This window comes from Rhinolophus sinicus, chromosome 12 (assembly GCF_057876585.1).
Source record: "Rhinolophus sinicus isolate RSI-liver-muscle chromosome 12, RSI-T2T, whole genome shotgun sequence".
NCBI lineage: Eukaryota > Metazoa > Chordata > Mammalia > Chiroptera > Rhinolophidae > Rhinolophus > Rhinolophus sinicus.
The window spans coordinates 29288945-29306647 of NC_142512.1; the positions used below are offsets into that span (position 1 = coordinate 29288945).

Consider the following 17703-nt stretch of genomic DNA (forward strand, 5'->3'; position numbering starts at 1 on the left):
ACAATAGAGGACTATTTAAAAAAATAATTATACATCCACTCAATGGAATAACTACAGTCATTGAAATGTTTATGAAAAATAAGCATGGAATTTGAAAAGACTAAATATTGTACAATTCTCACTATATGACATTCTAAAAAAGGCAAAACTATGAAGACAGCAAAAAGATCAGTGGTTGTCAGACATTAAGGGGGCAGGAAGGATGAATAGGTGGAACACAGAGGATTTTTAAGGCAGTGCAACTATTCTGTAACAGTGGGTACGTGTCATTGTACATGTGTTAAAACCTATGGTAGGTACACCACCGAGTGTGAACCCTAATGTAAACTATGGACTTTGGGTGATGAGGACCTATCAGTGTAGGTTCATCAACTGTAATAAATGCACCCCTCTGGTGGGGGGTGTGGCTAGGGGGAGAGGCTGTGCCTGTGTGGGGTCAAAGGATATGTGGGCAGTCTCTGTACTTTCTTGCTCAATTTTGCTGTAAACCTATAACTGCTCTAAAAACTAAAGTCTATTAAAAAAAGAAAAAGCACAGAAAACTATGTATTATGCAAAAATGTTAAAAGTGTTTTAAAATAACATATACATGATATACAGTGGGATCACAACTATGTAAAAAACATACAGGATATACATACAGGTAGTATCCTGTTAACATAAGTTTTCTTCAGATGGTAAAATTGAGCATTTTCCTTCCATTTATTAGTATTTACTATAATGAGCATTGTAAACTATTAAAATCAGATTTTTAAGGCTCCTTTCTATACTTGAAGACTAAAACTAATTCATATATTTAATCTGAATCAAATAAATTATAGAGTACTTCGAGCAAGTTGAACTCTAGTAGGTTTAAATTTGAAAACTTTGGTAATTTTGTTAAAATACTTATAAAAATAAGTCTCCATATATGTATGAAGTAAGTACATCCTCACTGAAACTCAGAATAGTTTTTTAAATTTTCTTTCAGATTCATTATTTAACTACTGTCATTTATTTTTTTAATTATTTACTGAAGCACTATCTGGCATTCACTGTTTTTAAAAATCTTACAGGCCCTAATATCTATTAGATATTAGTTTGTCATGCATTTTTACTTACACAGTACTTGAGATCGGAGATGTTTACATTGACCCCAGTTGATCTCTTTAGATTCTCATCGTGTGACACAACGACTTGTTCATCTTTTGTGATGTGGCAGTCTAATTCCAGCATATCAGTTCCAATTGTAACTGCACTGAAGAAATACAAAGAATAATGGCATTTTGAAACTTACAGAAACATTTAGGTTACATGCATCAGATGTAAAAATTGGGAATTGTAATCAAACAGAAAAAAAAAAAAATCCCATAATACTAAAAGTTCTCAACACTGTCATCTACTATGATTTATTGATGTGAAAATATTCCAAATGAACTTAGACTAAAAGAATCACGTTGTCTCCTTTCCATAACCAGTTACCCTTATTTCTGTCAGCCCAATATAATGGAAAGAACACTGCACCAGAACTTAAGAGATCTGGGTGTCAGTTTCTGCTTTGCTATGAACTTGCTGTATAACATTGGGCAAGTAAATGCCCCTTCTGGGCCTCCATTTCCACATCTACAAAATGAAAGGAGTAAAAACAAGAAACGGATGTTAGCTTTTGCCACGGTAATTGAACATAGGATTAGAAATTCTAGCCAGAGCAATTAAGCAAGGGGAAAAAAGGGTGGGGGGGTATCCAAGCCGGAAAGAAAATCATGAAACAATTCCATTTACAATAGCATCAAAAAGAATAAAAACAACAATGAGTATAGGCAGAGTAAATGTAGCATAAGTCTTTGGGGCCCTAGGAATTTTGGAATGGTAAATGAGCATTGGCTTCAGCTTAGAGTCACCAGCTGTATTAGTCCCTAACAAGAGAGTCGGCCTGTCCTTTGAAGCTTTGAAGCCAGGCATTGACTTCTCCTCTCTAGCTGTGAAAGTCCTAAATGGCATCTTTTCCTAATATGAAGCTGTTTTGTCTACATCGAAAATCTGTTGTTTAGTGTAGCCACCTTCATTAATTATCTTAGCTGAATCTTTAGGAGAACTTGCTTCAGCTTCTCCATCAGCACTTACTGCTTCACCTTACACTTTTATGTTATAGAGATGGCTTCTTTCCTTAAACCTCAGGAACCAACCTCTGCTGGCTTCAAACTTTTCATGTGCAGCTTCCTAAGCTCTCTCAGCCTTAATAGAATTAAAGAGAGTTAGGACCTTGCTCTGAATTAGGCTTTGGCTTAGGGAATGTTGTGGCTGGTTTGATCCTTCCAGAGCACGTCCCCACCCCCTTTTTCTGCCTCCCCTCACACTTTGGTTCAAGCTGTTGTTTCTCAGTCTAGTTGTGTAGGACACAGCTCCCTAGCCCATGCTGGTATTATGAGCCTTGTGCTCCACCCGGGCTGAGGCAGTCGGTCGTCGGTCACTCACAGCGGCTCACGGCAGCTCATGATGGCTGCCGGCTACCAGCACTCAGCAGCTTACACCAACCTCCAGCTGCTCACCACAGCCCAGCTCCAGGGAGAGCTGTTGTTCACAATCTTAGCTGTAGAGGGCGCAGCTCACTGGCCCATGTGGGAATCGAACTGGTGACCTCCGCGTTAGGAGCACGAACTTCCAACCACCTGAGCCACTAGGCCCGCCCTGGAGCAGCACTTTTAATTTTCTTCAAAAACTTTTCCTTTGCATTCACAACTTGGCTAACTGTTTGGAGCAAAAAGGCCTAGCTTTTGTCCTGCCTCAGCTTTCAACATGCCTTCCTCACTAAGCTTAATCATTTCTAGCTTTTGATTTAAAGTGAGAGATGTGTGACTCTTCCTTTCACTTGAACACTTAGAGGCCATTGCAGAGTTATTAATTGGCCTAATATCAATATTGCTGTGTCTCAGGGGATAGGGAGGCCCAAGGAAAGGGGAAGAGACTGGGAACAGCTGGTGGGTGGAGCAGTCAGAGCACACACATTTTTCAATTAAGTTCACTGTCTTATATGGGTGTGGTTCATGGCACCCCCAAAACAATTAATAGTAACATCAAAGATCACTGATCATAGGTCACCATGAGAAATATAACACTAATGAAAAAGTCTGAAATATTCCAAGTATTACTACTAAAATGTGACACAGAAACACAAAATGAGAAAATGCTGTTGGAAAAATGGGGCTGTCTTGCTCAACACAGGGTTGCCACAAATCTTCAATTTGTAAAAAATGCAGTATCTGTGAAGTGCGATAAACCAAAGCACAATAAGATGAGGTATGCTTATATAAGCTTTTATAATGAAAAAGTACGAATAATTACATTATGAATATACTTTATCTAAAAGACAATATTTTTGACACCAATTTATCCACCTTCAACACAATGAATAACAGCAGGAATTTAATCTAAGAAAAACTGAACATCCTTTTAAAAAAGTAAGCATTCATGATTCCTATTTTGCCTATGAATCTCCTAAAGGGGAGGGATGTATCTTCTGTTTTATACTTAAACCTAAAACACATCACATTAAAATATTATATAACAATTAGAGAATAAAGTTTTAACAATTAAGCAAAAGTTTCTTAATGTTTCTCAAAAATGTGTGGTAACTCTTTGGTTAATAAAGAGAGAATGAGGTTATGGGATATACAAGCATGCAATTATGGGTGTTGGATTAGATGATTTTTAAGATCCTTGGCTATCACAGATCTAACGATTTTAAAATTATGAAGCTGGCAACATTTGCCTTTGGAGACAACCATTTCCCCATCTTCTTTTACTTCGCCCACTCCCATCAGCGTCCCATTCCAAAAGACCCAATGGCCACTTGCTGTCTTGTACCAAAGTTTCATGCTTTTTCCTTCTCCTCCTTAAGGAACCCTCCCCACTTCAGTGTCCTGATTACCACCAGTTGTTAGATGAAACAAATAATCCTAGCTCCTTAATGTAAAGATGCAAATAATTAAGTTGTTAACTTTGTGTCCTCTTCTAAAGGATACCAACCTTTTTTTTCTTAATTAAAGTTTATTGGGGTGACAATTGTTAGTAAAGTTACATAGATTTCAGGTGCACAATTCTGTAATACATCATCTATATATTGCGCTGTGTGTTCAAAACCCAGAATCAGTTCTTGTTCCATCACCATTGATTTGATCCCTTTAACCCTCATCTACCAGCCCCTTCCCCCCTTACCCTCTGGTAACCACTAAACTGTTGTCTGTGTCTATGAGTTTTGGTTTCTTCATCTGTTTGTCTTGGTCCTTGGCTGTTTTCAGTTTTATATACCACGTACCAGTGAAGATACATGGTTCTCGACTTTTCCTGTCTGACTTATTTCGCTTAGCCTAATAATCTCAAGATCCATCCATGTTGTCGCAAATTGTGTTATTTCATCTTTTCTTATGGCAGAATAGTATTCTATTGTGTATATATACCACATGTTCTTTAAAGGATACCCACTTTTAAAAGAGAAGACTTGGTTGTCAATTGTATGTTTGCTAGAACCACAAAGAAATAAGCAAACAAAAACAGATTTCAGGTTGGTAGAATTATTTTTCAGTATTTTTTAATTTCCTTAAATATTGTTGCTATATTGTGTTTAATTTTTTTAAAGAATAAAAATGTAGAAACTGTAAGTAACATATATAGCCAACAGTTTTGAAATAAAATTCTAAGATCCTTTATATAGCTAAAAAAAGTAGTACTACTGAATTTGATCACATACATGTCTCATTTCTTTTTTTGTTTTGTATAAGTATGTGAGGGAGAGTAAAAGCAGGCATTATCTGTATTTTCCTGTATTAAATAAATATGTATATACATATTACCTGAGAAATCTTTGTAAGTATAAACTTTGCCTTTAGCCGAAATGTTGTTTATTTTTAGAAATGTCCAATAATTATATGCAAAACATACTCTATTTATTGAATGCATACCTCTTGTTAACAAACTAATAAATGAAAATTTAGAGCAACAGAAAGCGCATCTAGGATGATTTGTAAATTGTACTAATAAGACTATCTCAAATTTGATACATAGCTAAAACATAGCAAGAAAAGAAAATTTTTTTAAATCACTTTGGCCTTCAAAATTTTCCATAAATAACAATAGGCATCTACTTCAACTGAAACACTAGATATTTTTTATCTGAATTTCTGACAAACTGAAACACAGAAAAAAGTTAGGCAAGCCAGTACTTCAACATTTCCAGAAAAATAAATTAAAACTCTAGCACTAAAAGAAGATGTGAAAATTATGTGAAACTCCACAGAAACAAACGATGCGTACCACTTACAACAGACCCCATGTTAAGGAATTTATTTGAATCTGATTTACTTCAAAAAACATTGAGGTTTTATTATTATTCCCACTTCATTGATGAGATAATTAGTATTATAATAGTTACATATTCTAAAAAATGTATCATTGAGAATCAGGTCACTAATTAATTACTTTGGCTGTCTGCCAACTTATTCTTCCAGCTATTGCTAATACAATTTGTTTCTTTTTCTTACCATTCATGTTAATACCACAGGGATCAAATTGTCCTATGGGTATTTAAAAGACGGCCTGGTTTAATAACCTAGTTTTATTAGCTCTTGAGAACCAGATTTTACATATTCAAGGGCTTAGTGACTGTGTGTGTGTGTGTGTGTGTGTGTGTGTGTGTGTGTGTGTATGTGTGCAGTATAATTCTTTAGTTTTTGGTTCTATGTGTATTATAGATAAGGTTCTGTCTCCTTCATCTGTCATCTGCTAATATTCTGCTTTGTACTTGAGTGCCCCATTCCATATCTCATTCTGTAAGCAACTAGTAAGAGCCTGTTAGCACCCCAGAGCTAGATGTTAGGCACTGAGAGATCAATAAAGAAAGATTTTACTCTCAAGAAATCATGAAAGAGCCATATTCATAACGTAAGGTGTTCTTGAAAGCATTTTATAAATGAAATTGTGAGATGCAATTATTTCTCTTTATCAGTCCTGATTACCTCAGGAGGTAAGATAACAAAGTAATTTAAATTATTCTGTTTCACACAGTCTGTGGCAGGAGGAAAGATTTTACGTTTTAAACTGTAAGAGACTATTGAGATTATAGCCAAAAGGCTTCATATTATAGAATAGGAAGAGAAAGCCATGACAAATCCAGGGGATAGGATTTAGACGAAACTAGAATATGGAGAAGCAGCACTTTTGGACCTGATAATAGGAAAAATAATCTCTAAAATGTCTTTGATAAGAAATAGAACAAGAACTTAAATTCACCTGATTTCTTAGCTCCACTTATGTACATAAAATGGCTCAAACATTATATAAGAAAATCAATATGGATAGGTAACATCTTACATGGAGTTTAACTTTTCACATTCCTTGTTTTAGATCAGATTACAGTTTCAGATCTGTACAAAAAATTACTGGGTAGACACATAATCCTATTCATAAACAGCAGTCAGTGTTAACAGTTGTTTCATTTTCTCCTTTTCTCTTTCTCTCCAAGACTAATTAGCATTACACAACACAGTATGTTCCTTGTTACAAATGTCTTCTTTCAGCTTTGGAACTATAGTATCTTTTGATTACCCAAAACTCTGATCTAGTTTTTTTCAGTTATGCAGAAGCCAAACACTATTTGTAACACTTCAGACTAACTACATAAGAAAGAAATTTTGATATAATAGAAACAACTGTCACAAGTGATGCTACATGTATACTATCTTCACTTTGTGACTCAACATCACTTTAAAGATAAACTTTAAAAGAAAAGAATACCCTTTTATATACTTACTGCTGAAAGGCTGCCATTGTATTCTCCAAATTTTCTCCAGCACCTGTGAAAACATTAAATTCAAACTTCATTTACTCAGCTACTTTGAACTTTTTTGAATTTTTCCATAAATTCATTTTAATAAGATACATCGAGTGAATCTTGACGTTTAGATATTATGTAGACATTACAAGTGTTTTAAAGAGTATAATGTTATTTTGAATTGTTTTTTAGCTGCATTTGGAAGAATCAAAGATCAAAAGAGCCACAGCAATGCAGGAGGGGTAGAACCTAAACATGATTTTTAAGTTATAATATCTGCGGTCACAGGAAAGACAGAAGAGGACTTGGTACACATACACCTCCTCAGATAGAGTTAAACCATCTCTCCTTTGTATCCCCATAGCCTCTTATGCATCTCTCTACTAAGGCATTTATCATATGATAACATAAATTCTTTACCTATTTCTTGCCTTCCTTTCCCATGATTACCTAAAATAAATGACTGTGTTTTAATCACTTTAACTGAAGGCAGTATAGTGTAGTACTTGAGTGCGACTCTGGAGTTAGGATCTCTGCTCGAAAATCTGTTTGATGTTTGTGTGGACTTGGGAAAGTTGCCTGACTGCTCTGTTAAGCTGAGCTTCTTTATCTCTAAGAATAAGGATAACAATGGCACCTATCTCATAGGATTGGTATAATTAAATGAATTATCGTGTCAAGTGCCATATGTCATTGACTGGAAAAATGACAGCTTTTCACTTTTTAGTATTTCTGAAGTTAGGGTGCATTTTACAGTGGATGGTAAGTTTATCGGCAAATTTTCTCTTCGTACATAAAATTTCTGCATCTTATAACTAACTAATGGCATTAGAGTCAATGAAATAGTGAATATTCAGTGAAAGTAAAGAATTATTGCTATTATTATTACTATTGCCATTATTACAGTAACTGGTGTTTGGTGAATGTCTATTGACTTAAGTCATGACATGCCATGTGCCTGGAACATTCTCTTCCCCAAAGCCTCCCAATTTTTCTTAACCTTAATTCCAGAACGAATTCACTTCTCCCTAATTCACTTCTCTAAGCTCAAATTTCATGGAAGTGCCTCCATGAAACTACTTCCTTCTCATTTCAGATGACAATGATTCTTATTACAGACAAGACTTAATTAAACTGGCAATTCCCAATCATTTTGGTGTCAAGACATTTACTGGGTATCTGAAAGAGCTTTTGATTATGTGGATTATATCCATTCATAATTACATTTTAGAAATTGACTTCTAAAGTGTATTAACTTGAAAATAACAATAAACCCATTTCATAATATAACATTTCATGAAAAAATAACTATCTTCCCCCAAAAAATTTCATGAGAAGAGTAGCACTGTTTTACATTTTTGCAAATCTCTTTAGTGTCTGGTTTAATATGAGGCAGCTAGATTCTCATATCTGCTTCATACATATATATTAACCTTTATACAGGTCCATATGTTGTTGGGAAAGAAAGATTCTTCTTTGATACTGCACTGCACCACAAACGGTAGTTTTTTAAAAGCGAGCTGTAACGTAGAATTTAAACCATATCAATGACCTTTTCACACTCTGTTATATGAAAATCCATTGGTCCATCACAAACTTTGAATGGATCTTTCAGTGCATGGTTTTATAATACCATGCACTGCTCTTTTGGTCATCACTGAATTATGATGACCTTCTAAATGTCGACACATTATACAATATTTTTAAAAATCACGTTTGTTAATATCTGATCTCATCAGGAAAATCTTTAAGAATGGGAAAGCTATCAAGCTCATATTGGAAGATACAAGGATACAAGTTTTTTAAAAATTCTAATTTTGAGCTTAAAAGCTCAAATTTAATCATTGCCACTGCCTTCATAGAAGAAAACTAGATTATTTTTCTTCTACTGAGACTCACTTTATTCATTTTCAAGATATATCTGTCAGATATTCAAGTCTGAATAACCAGTTAGTCAGTTTTTTAAAATAAAAATGGTGTTCTGTGGGACAAAAAAATGGTTAAGTCAGCTCAAAACTCAAATGACTGCACAAATACTTTTTCTCAAGACATACTGTGATATGCAGCAAGTGTTTTGAGTGTGCTTCCAATTTTGTCACACAGAATATTAAAAGTTGTGAGTACTCAAGGGTTGAAATTTTTAAAAATTAATAATTTTTACTAACATCAAAGGTATTGCTAAGTGAAACTGCTTTTTTTTTTTTAAACTGTGAGTACATGATGGTGAAGAATATAATGGCCACTAGTACACTTGGTACCACTGCTTTCATTCATGGTGAAGAGACAGCAGTTTTACCCACTACAGCTTTTGCACCATCAATGCAAATGTCAACAAAGTGAAAAAGGTAAATAATGTTTTATGAAAATAGTTTTGACCTTGGAGACCCATGAAAGGGTTTCAGGGACTCCCATGAGCCCATTGACCACACTTTGAAAACCACTGTCTTAAATAATCAATGATAATAAAGTCATAGGAGTGGTTACCTCTGGGGATGGAAGAAGGAAACAAAGGAATCTTATATGATTCTAAAAATGTTCTGTATTTTGACCTAAGTAGTGGTTACCTGGAGGTGTACATATATCTATTTTTAATTAAGTTGTACGCTAAAGGTTAGTGCTGCTACCTATATGCCACATCTAATTTTTTTTTAATGACTTTAGTTCTAAGTCTTATGATTTTTGTACTCTGGTATATTCAACTAAATCCTAAAAAGGCTTGTTGAAGACAACCTTTGAGCGTAACATCTCCCAACTACCTGTTTCTACCTAGTGGAGGAAAATTCCCCTCTAGTCCCCAAGAAGGGAAAAGAATAAAAGAAACACTTTTTTTTTTAATTGCACTTAGCTTTATTGTGTTTCAAAGATGTCGTAAGGAACACTTTTAACCCTTTATTCTCTCATATACTCATCTCTATGGGAACAGAGGTCACTTAGGAGAAAGAGCTCTCTGTCCACCTGTGACAGACCTTTTAATTTACAGCAGCCCACCCTCAGAAGGAACAAAATTTCTGCTCATCTATACAGAAGGTTTGCCAGGGTAGGCCCTGCCAATGTAAGGAAAAGGCCTTCAGTTTTAGTGTAAAGTTCAATTTAGAGAGGGCTTTATAGAGTCCAAATTCAGCTCGAATAGTAATAAAGTTAATACTTTCACTTCCATCTCTCTGACGCTGGCATTTTATTTCTAAATTAGTTCCAAACTTGCAAAGGGAAAGTAAGCAGTGTGATTCATTAGGCTTCTCAAATTCCAATAAGCAAGGGAGTTGTAATATACATCTTTTAGAATATTTCATAAAGTAGTGCTCAATAAATATTTATTGTATTTGAAATATGATATCTGAAATTTGTTTCAAAATAATCTGGGAAGGAAGAATTGGCAAGGATACAGATGAAACAAGATTGGGCATGAGATGATAATTGTATCTGGGTGATGGGTTCTTAAAGTTTTACTACTTTTGTATATGTTTAAAATGTGTTATCACAAAGAGTTCAAAAGATACTTATTGTTTGATCTTTTGGTTTGGGGGAAAGGAGTTAGGAAAAAGAATATAGAGTTGGTATTCTGAAAAAGTTAATATAATTTTTACTACTATTTAAATTCAAAGTCTGGGGCCGGCCCAGTGCCTCAGGCCGTTGGCACTCCACGCTCCTAATACGGGTTGGATTCCCACATGGGCCAGTGGGCTCTCAACCACAAGGTTGCCAGTACAACTCCTCAAGTCCCACAAGGGATGGTGGGCTCCACCCCCTGCAAGTAAGATTGAACACAGCATCTTGAGCTGAGCTGCCTCCCGGATGACTCAGTTGGTTGGAGCATGGGGCTCTCAATCATAAGGTTGCCGGTTCGATTCCTCGACTCCTGCAAGGGATGGTGGCTGTGCCCCCTGCAACTAGCAATGGCAACTGGACCTGGAGCTGAGCTGTGCCCTCCACAACTAAGACTGAAAGGACAACAACTTGAACCTGAATGGCATCCTCCACAACTAAGACTAAAAGAACAACTTGATTTGGGAAAAAGTCCTGGAAGTACACACTGTTCCCCAGTAAAGTCCTGTTCCCCTTCCCCAATAAAATCTTTAAAAAAAGAAAAATTCAAAGTCTGTCTGTCTGTCTTTTACGTCTGCTTTCCATATTAATTTTAATTTTAATTAATTTAAACTTAAGTATGTGAACATTACTTAAGCTCTTGAATCTATTTTATTTGTCTATGAAATTATACAGCCAGAACTAAATAAAATATTGAGAAAGTGGTCAAGATAGTAATAATTCACAGAAGCTAGATACTGTGCTTAGTACTTTATATATTTTATTTAAAAACCCACAACCGTGGTATTACTATCTCCAGGAAAAAAACAATGGGTAAGGTCACACAGCCAACAAGAGGAACCAGGATTTGAGCATAAGCAGTATGATTTCAGATCCCACTCTTTTTGTCATGAACTATTCTGCAGCTTCTATGCTGGCATCCATATAACAATTTTGTTTCAGTTTTACTGATGAGCTACTCATATCGGTCCCTATTCCCACACTCTTGCATTTGTCCCTAAAGCTTGAAGATAAATTCCACAACGACAACACTCGCAAATTACTTATTGGATTCATATGGTGAAAACCTGGAGCATAACTAAGGGACTAATTAAGAAGTACACCACCCATTTCCAAGGAATTATCTGGTGTTAGCTCTTCTATTGTGAAATGGTTTCGATTCCTTTTCTTTCCAAGTATCATCACATCATTCAGAGAAGCATGCTTGCCACTAACTTTCCTTTTGCCTCAAAAAGCAGCTTAAACACTGCCTGGCTTTTCAAATAACCATTCTACATATAAACAAAAGTTTAATTTTAATTAGTTATGAAGTTAATTATGAAATATGGAAGAGAATGAGTATCCCAGACTTTGCATGCTGTCCTAATACAAGTTGTCCAGAATTCCTTTATGTTTTACTGCTTCCCTCTTCACCAGTTCCTATTTTTCACCTGAGAAAACTTTCACTGAAAATTCCCAATTCACTTTATTTACAGCTTTGACATATACTTCCCAATTTTTCATTCAATATTAACTTTACCTCTCATATAGTGCTTCATAATTACTTTGTGATTGGTTAATTTTTGATAGGACAGGAAAAGTAAAGGAAACATTCTCTTTTGTATCTTTAATTAGAGTTAAATACTGTGAAGGACAGAAACGTCTGTTCAGTTTTCTTTTTACCTCCCAAATGTTTTATATACCCATAAACATTCAATAAACATTGTAAACTTGTTTTACAGTTATGCTGCAACCACCACTGTCATTTACATCTTTGTATACATGATATATATGTGTGTGATGTTTATAAACCAGTGATAAATGTGACAATGTGTATCAGCCACAAGAGAACAACCCTCAAAATTATATATTTTCTGATATTGGAAAAGAAGGTTAATGCAAATAAAACATATCCTAATGTTTAAAGATATAATCCTATCTCAATTCAAAATGGAATTATTCAGTAAATCAAGCAACAAAGTAAGTCCCTTCCTCACTTTTAAATTCATTTGTTTTTCAACATTTATAATGAGCCCTGGAAGCAGTATATATGATTTAAATAAGGGCATAAAGAGTTTGTAAGGAATAGAGATGGTATGTACAAAAGAGCATTTCTCAATATAGGCTCCCTGGAGTACTGCAGAAATGTTTCTATATTTCAAGGGGAAAAAACTTGTGAAATTTATATTTGTATAAATAATAAAAAAATTAAACACATCAATAGCACAGAAGCACAGAAAGATGATATTCAAATTGTATTTTGATACATGAGCAGCATTTACCAATTAACCACCACGTGTATACTCTCTTCAATGATAAATGGTTTTTGTTATGTATCTTGTGATAATTTCAATAATCTTTCTATAACAGTATTTATTTTTTCTAAATTTGTATAGTTTAAGAGATATGAAGGTGTATATGTGTATATATATGTATATGTGTATATATGTACAGACATATACACACATATATACCTATATTTTGCTTCATTTACTGAATAACAGACATGTGTATAGATCTATAGATATACAGATCTATATAAATATAAACTCCATTGCTGAAAATAGATACATTTGAGTTTGCTTTAAGTAGGTAAGTACCATTAAATAAATGATAAATGACTATACTGCTAATAAGGTATCAGTAGGAATGAGCAAGACAAGTGAGGAAGAGTTCCCTGAAAACAGGAATGAGGGAATAAGAGCTGAAGAGAAAGAATCCATACCCTGACACAGAACATGTTTCAGGGTGCAACTGCAGAATGCTACTTCCTGTGACTTTGTGAGACTCATACTAATGCTTCAATTTTCTCCTTGAACAACCAGTTAAAGTCTAGGACCCAGAGGCAGCCAGTGTTCAAGAGGGATCTTTACCCTCAAACTTATCACCTATCAAATCAATCTGTGGCAGGATGTGCAGATTGTGACTGTACTCTGCCTTGACTCCAAGGGTGAAAGATTAGGAGGGAAGGTTAATATTTGATAAGTTGGTGATTTTTTAAAAAATTCTTTGGCCACTAAACCCTAATAAGTAGACCTCTTTCTAAAAAGCCTGCTGCTTAATTCAATTGGCCCATAGAGACAGATTAGGGAGTATTTAAGTTATTTCCCTGCTATCCTATCTCTAGCTAACGCAGTGAGCATCTGAAATAAATGTCTATATAGTATAATTCTAAATGTAGGACAATATGTACTTAAAGGATATACATCGAAATGTTAACAGAGATTATGTTCAGAGAGTAAAGTTTAAGAACTATTTTTTAATTTTTCAATTCAATATTTTCCAAATTTTCTACAATGAACATGAGTTACTTATGCAATTGGAAAAACACTAATTCATAATTTCATAGAGAAATTAAGAAAATGTCCTTTGGGAGTATTACTTGCTCTCCATTTAATTCAAAGGGTATCTATATCTTTGATCCTGCTGGTGTTTCATTAATACATTGTAGTTATAAAAAGTATTCTTGGTCAAATAAATTTGGGAAACACATGGAAAGTATCTAGCATGCAGTAGGTAATTAGCAGACAATAAACTATTTTTTTTAATTATATGTTAGGATCTGTATAAGAGGCTAGAGATTCATGAATTAATAAAATCTAAAACCTAGCCTTGAGGAACTCAGTCTAGTAATGGAAGCAGATGTAGTCATATATCCTATTATTAATACAATATTATGCAATATAATGTATGCTTTACAGAGGTTAAGAACAAAGCAAGCCTACAGCATTTAATTTTTGAAACACTATTTTCCTCTTTCAAGGACAATCAATCTTAGAAAAGGCAAAAGTGTTCATGAAAATTTTGAAAACATAAGTATAGGGTGATCTCATCCTCAGTCAATTCAAAGTTCTATTGCAAAAAACAAATGTGTATCCCCTGTATCCAAGCTTATATGCGTATTTCCAAGCAATTTTGCAATTTTCAAAGTGCTTTTTATACACCTCATCCTCCCAACAATCCAAAGAGAAGCAAGGCAAACATTCTCCATTTATAGATAAGGAAACTCAGGGTTATCCTCAAGGCTAACTAGTGGTAGGTCCAGAAACTGACACAGGTAATAAACCTTTTATAGCAGACATAATATAGTAGTACACATTAAGAGTTTCAAGTTATAGCAATTCAGGTGTATAGACTTTAAACACATATAACAATCAAGGTTTCTGGCTTACATGAAATATCGGTATTTGCAGTTAGAGCGCTAGAGAATAAACCCAAATGTTAGTGATATGCACAGAGACTAGTGATTGTTATTGGTGTCCAAGAAAAAAATTAAAAGCAAGCAAAGCGGTGACTCCTTCCTAGTCTATTATTTTCCCGAAACTTGGTATCTTGAGTTACAAAGTGTTTTTTAACTACCTCCTTTATCACTCTAGATGACTCAACTGTATTATTGGGTGCACGTACTCAACAAAAGTGTATTAAGCACTAACACGTAGAAACTTACTATAGGGCTTTAGTCCATCATAACAAGTAAATAGATTTTGAGTCTGCAGGTATTTAACAAGATTATTTCTCCTAAAATGAAATTTAGATCATCCATAATGACAGTTTAGATAGTTTTTTTGAAGATCGTGTTTTGCTTTGGTTTGGGTTTTTAGTAAGCACCCTTTTCTTTTTTAAAATCAGTAAACACAACTGCATTGTGTATTGCCTATCTCCAAAATAGGGCTACCACCACTGAAAATTGCTTCTACAGCAACAACTTAAACACCAAAAGTTGGTTTAATGGTTGAAGGCTCATTCGTAGTCAAATGTCATCCTGCAGTTTAACTGCGTATCTATTAATATATGGATAAAACAAATAAGAAATAGCATGGCATTTAGCTGGTGAGCCCTTAAAACCTTTGATCCTTTTCATGAATGGGAGACTAGCATAACCATTGAAGTCACTTTTTAGTACTGTTTAACTGATAAAATTATACAGATTATATAGAATAATGCTAAGGTATTTCTGTGATATTTAAAACCTTATTTCTGGCCAATTCTTTTTCGAAAAGGAGTTATGGTACCAAATCAAGCGTTAGACTGTGAATTTCAAGCAATCTTAACCTAGTTTAACATTTGTCTCTAAAGAAGAGTTAAAACTGATTGAAATAATCCAATTGCACAACATTTCATACATCATGCTTGAAATGAAATAGACACTTATTACTCAATAATGAAGAGGCAAAGATTTGGCGTGCTGTCTGGGAAATCAGAGTGGACTATCTAGGCTCTTATTAGTAAGACATTTTCCCAAAAGAAACTTCTTTGTTTGTCTTTAAACAATACTATCCTGTCATAAACTGATACATTTTTTTGTCTTGACATGGAAATTCCCGTGTCATTGCTGGGGTGCAGGACTGGGCTAAAAAAAAAAAAAAAAGAAAGAAAGAAAGAAAAAAACCAAACAGGTGCAAGCTTTTGCAGCCTTGGGAACCAGGATGCTCCAGTTTCTGCCCCAGTCCAGCCCAAGCTCTAATTGTCTAATTGTGACCTTGGGAAGTGTATCCGGCCCAGGCACTCAGTTTCCCTGTCTTCTCAATTGTCATGCTCAGGGTGGGGGGTTGGCGTGGGACTGGCCCCCAGGGACTGCAGACAGCTGGGCTGCAGCACGTTCCAGGTTCACGCAGTTCCTCAGCCCAGGAAGACCACAGCCCAGGTTCCCCCCATAAGCTCAACCCCCGGCTCGCTGGGAGCAGTCTGTTCTCGGTTACCCTGGCAGGGTACCCCCGGCTCTGCCCGGTGCTCCCTCTCCCTGTGACTCGCTGCTAGGTAGGGACCTTGCGATTACCCGTCCGTCCGCCGAGAAACGTTCCATCTACCCTTCATTCTCACCCTCGTCCTTCTCTTCCTGAGAATCCCTGACACCGCGGCACTCAAGAGATTCACACCTTGGCTGTCTGAGACCCCTTCCTTCCCGTAAGAGACCTCCCCTTCACATCGTCTTCATCTCCGGGGGAGCCCCCTAATCACACATCCCCAGTCCCCCTTCAAACTCTCACGTATTTCCACTCGCCAGCCTTCTGCGGAGCTCCAAAGGACCAAAAAACTAAATAAAGCCACCCCCATCTCCGCCATCGGGTTCTAGGGACCCCTCTCACCTCCGCGGTGAGAGATGTGTTTACTGAGGAATCGCTGCTTCTTTCTCTGGTGCAGCAAGGTCGGGTATTTGAGCAACAAGAATGAGGTCACCAAGTACCCTCCCAGGGTGGAGAGAAGGTAAAAAGCCGCAGTGGACGACATCTCAGCCTCCGTACGTGAAGTCTCCCACCTCCGGGCCCTCTGAACTCCGCTGCGGCGGTCGCAACGGCTACAGCGGCAGCAGCTGCTCCGAGTCTGTTCGCCCCCAGCCGGTGCCGGCGGTGCAGCGCACTTGTTCGCGCCTGCCCAGCACGCAGGCGCGGCCGGACCCTGGCGCCCCGGCAACAAAAGAGCCCCCGCACGCAGGCGCGCTCCGCTGCCGAGCAGGAGCCACCTAAGCTTTGTGGTCGTTCCCGCAGCGCTTCGAAGAACCTCCAAGCTGAGGCGAAAGCATGGCAACCTGCCAGTGCCTTCGCCATCAGTCGGGCAGAAAAGGCTATTCAAGGACAGCCTTCAGGAAGGTCCGACTTAATTAGAAACTCACATCGAAAAGGAAAGATTCCAGCCCAGAGTCTTAGCCGCTACTCATAGGAAATGCAAACCTGTTACCAATAGAGGAGGTAGAGCTTGCTAAAACAAATAAAGCCATCACCCATTTGTCTAGCCAAGAGATAACTTTCCCTATTGTCACACCTAACCATAAAAGGTACTACTAGTTTATCCGTCAGCTATTTGAGGGACGGACTCCTCTCTCATTTCATTCTTAAAATACAATCCAGGGCCTGCCCTTGACTCAGGCGGTTAGAGCTCCATGCTCCTAACTCCGAAGGCTGCCGGTTGGATTCCCACATGGGCTAGTGGGCTCTCAACCACAAGGTTGCCGGTTCAATTCCCACAAGGGATGGTGGGCAGTGCCCCCTGCAACTAGAAGACGGCAACTGGACCTGGAGCTGAGCTGCGCCCTCCACAACTAAGACTGAAAGGACAAGACTTGGGGTGGGGGGGAAAGTCCTGGAAGTACACACTGTTCCCCAATAAAGTCCTGTTCCCCTTCCCCAATAAAAAAATAAAAAAATAAAAAAATAAAAAATTAAAATAAAAAATTAAAATACAATCCCCAGGCCCTGTACATGATAGCAGTCAAAAAATATTTGTGGACTTAAAATCCATTTAAAATAAGGAAACGTTGACAAGGCTACAGGTTATCGCTTAAAAGTCATAGGAAGACAGCAAAATAAATTCCAGAAGGACCAACTATTAGGTTGGTGCAAAAGTAATCGCGGTTTAAAAGGTTAAACATAATTGCAAAA

General features: G+C 36.6%; 1 protein-coding gene across 4 annotated transcripts in view; it reads right to left on the minus strand.

The window, feature by feature from the left end:
• GDPD1 (glycerophosphodiester phosphodiesterase domain containing 1) overlaps positions 1–17371 on the minus strand; it is a 37231-nt gene extending 19860 nt beyond the window's left edge. The window contains exons 1-3 of one of the 4 annotated variants that reach the window (XM_088802114.1): positions 16414–17371; positions 6785–6827; positions 1102–1237 (exon numbers count right to left, since the gene is read on the minus strand). In XM_088802114.1, the coding sequence (XP_088658240.1) occupies positions 1102–1237; positions 6785–6827; positions 16414–16555 (321 nt within the window). In that variant the 5' untranslated portion in view covers positions 16556–17371. The remainder of the gene's footprint in view (positions 1–1101; positions 1238–6784; positions 6828–16413) is intronic. The other 3 variants (XM_019736413.3, XM_074319715.2, XM_074319714.2) reach the window with 3 other exon arrangements.
• Between the last annotated feature and the right edge of the window lie 332 nt (positions 17372–17703).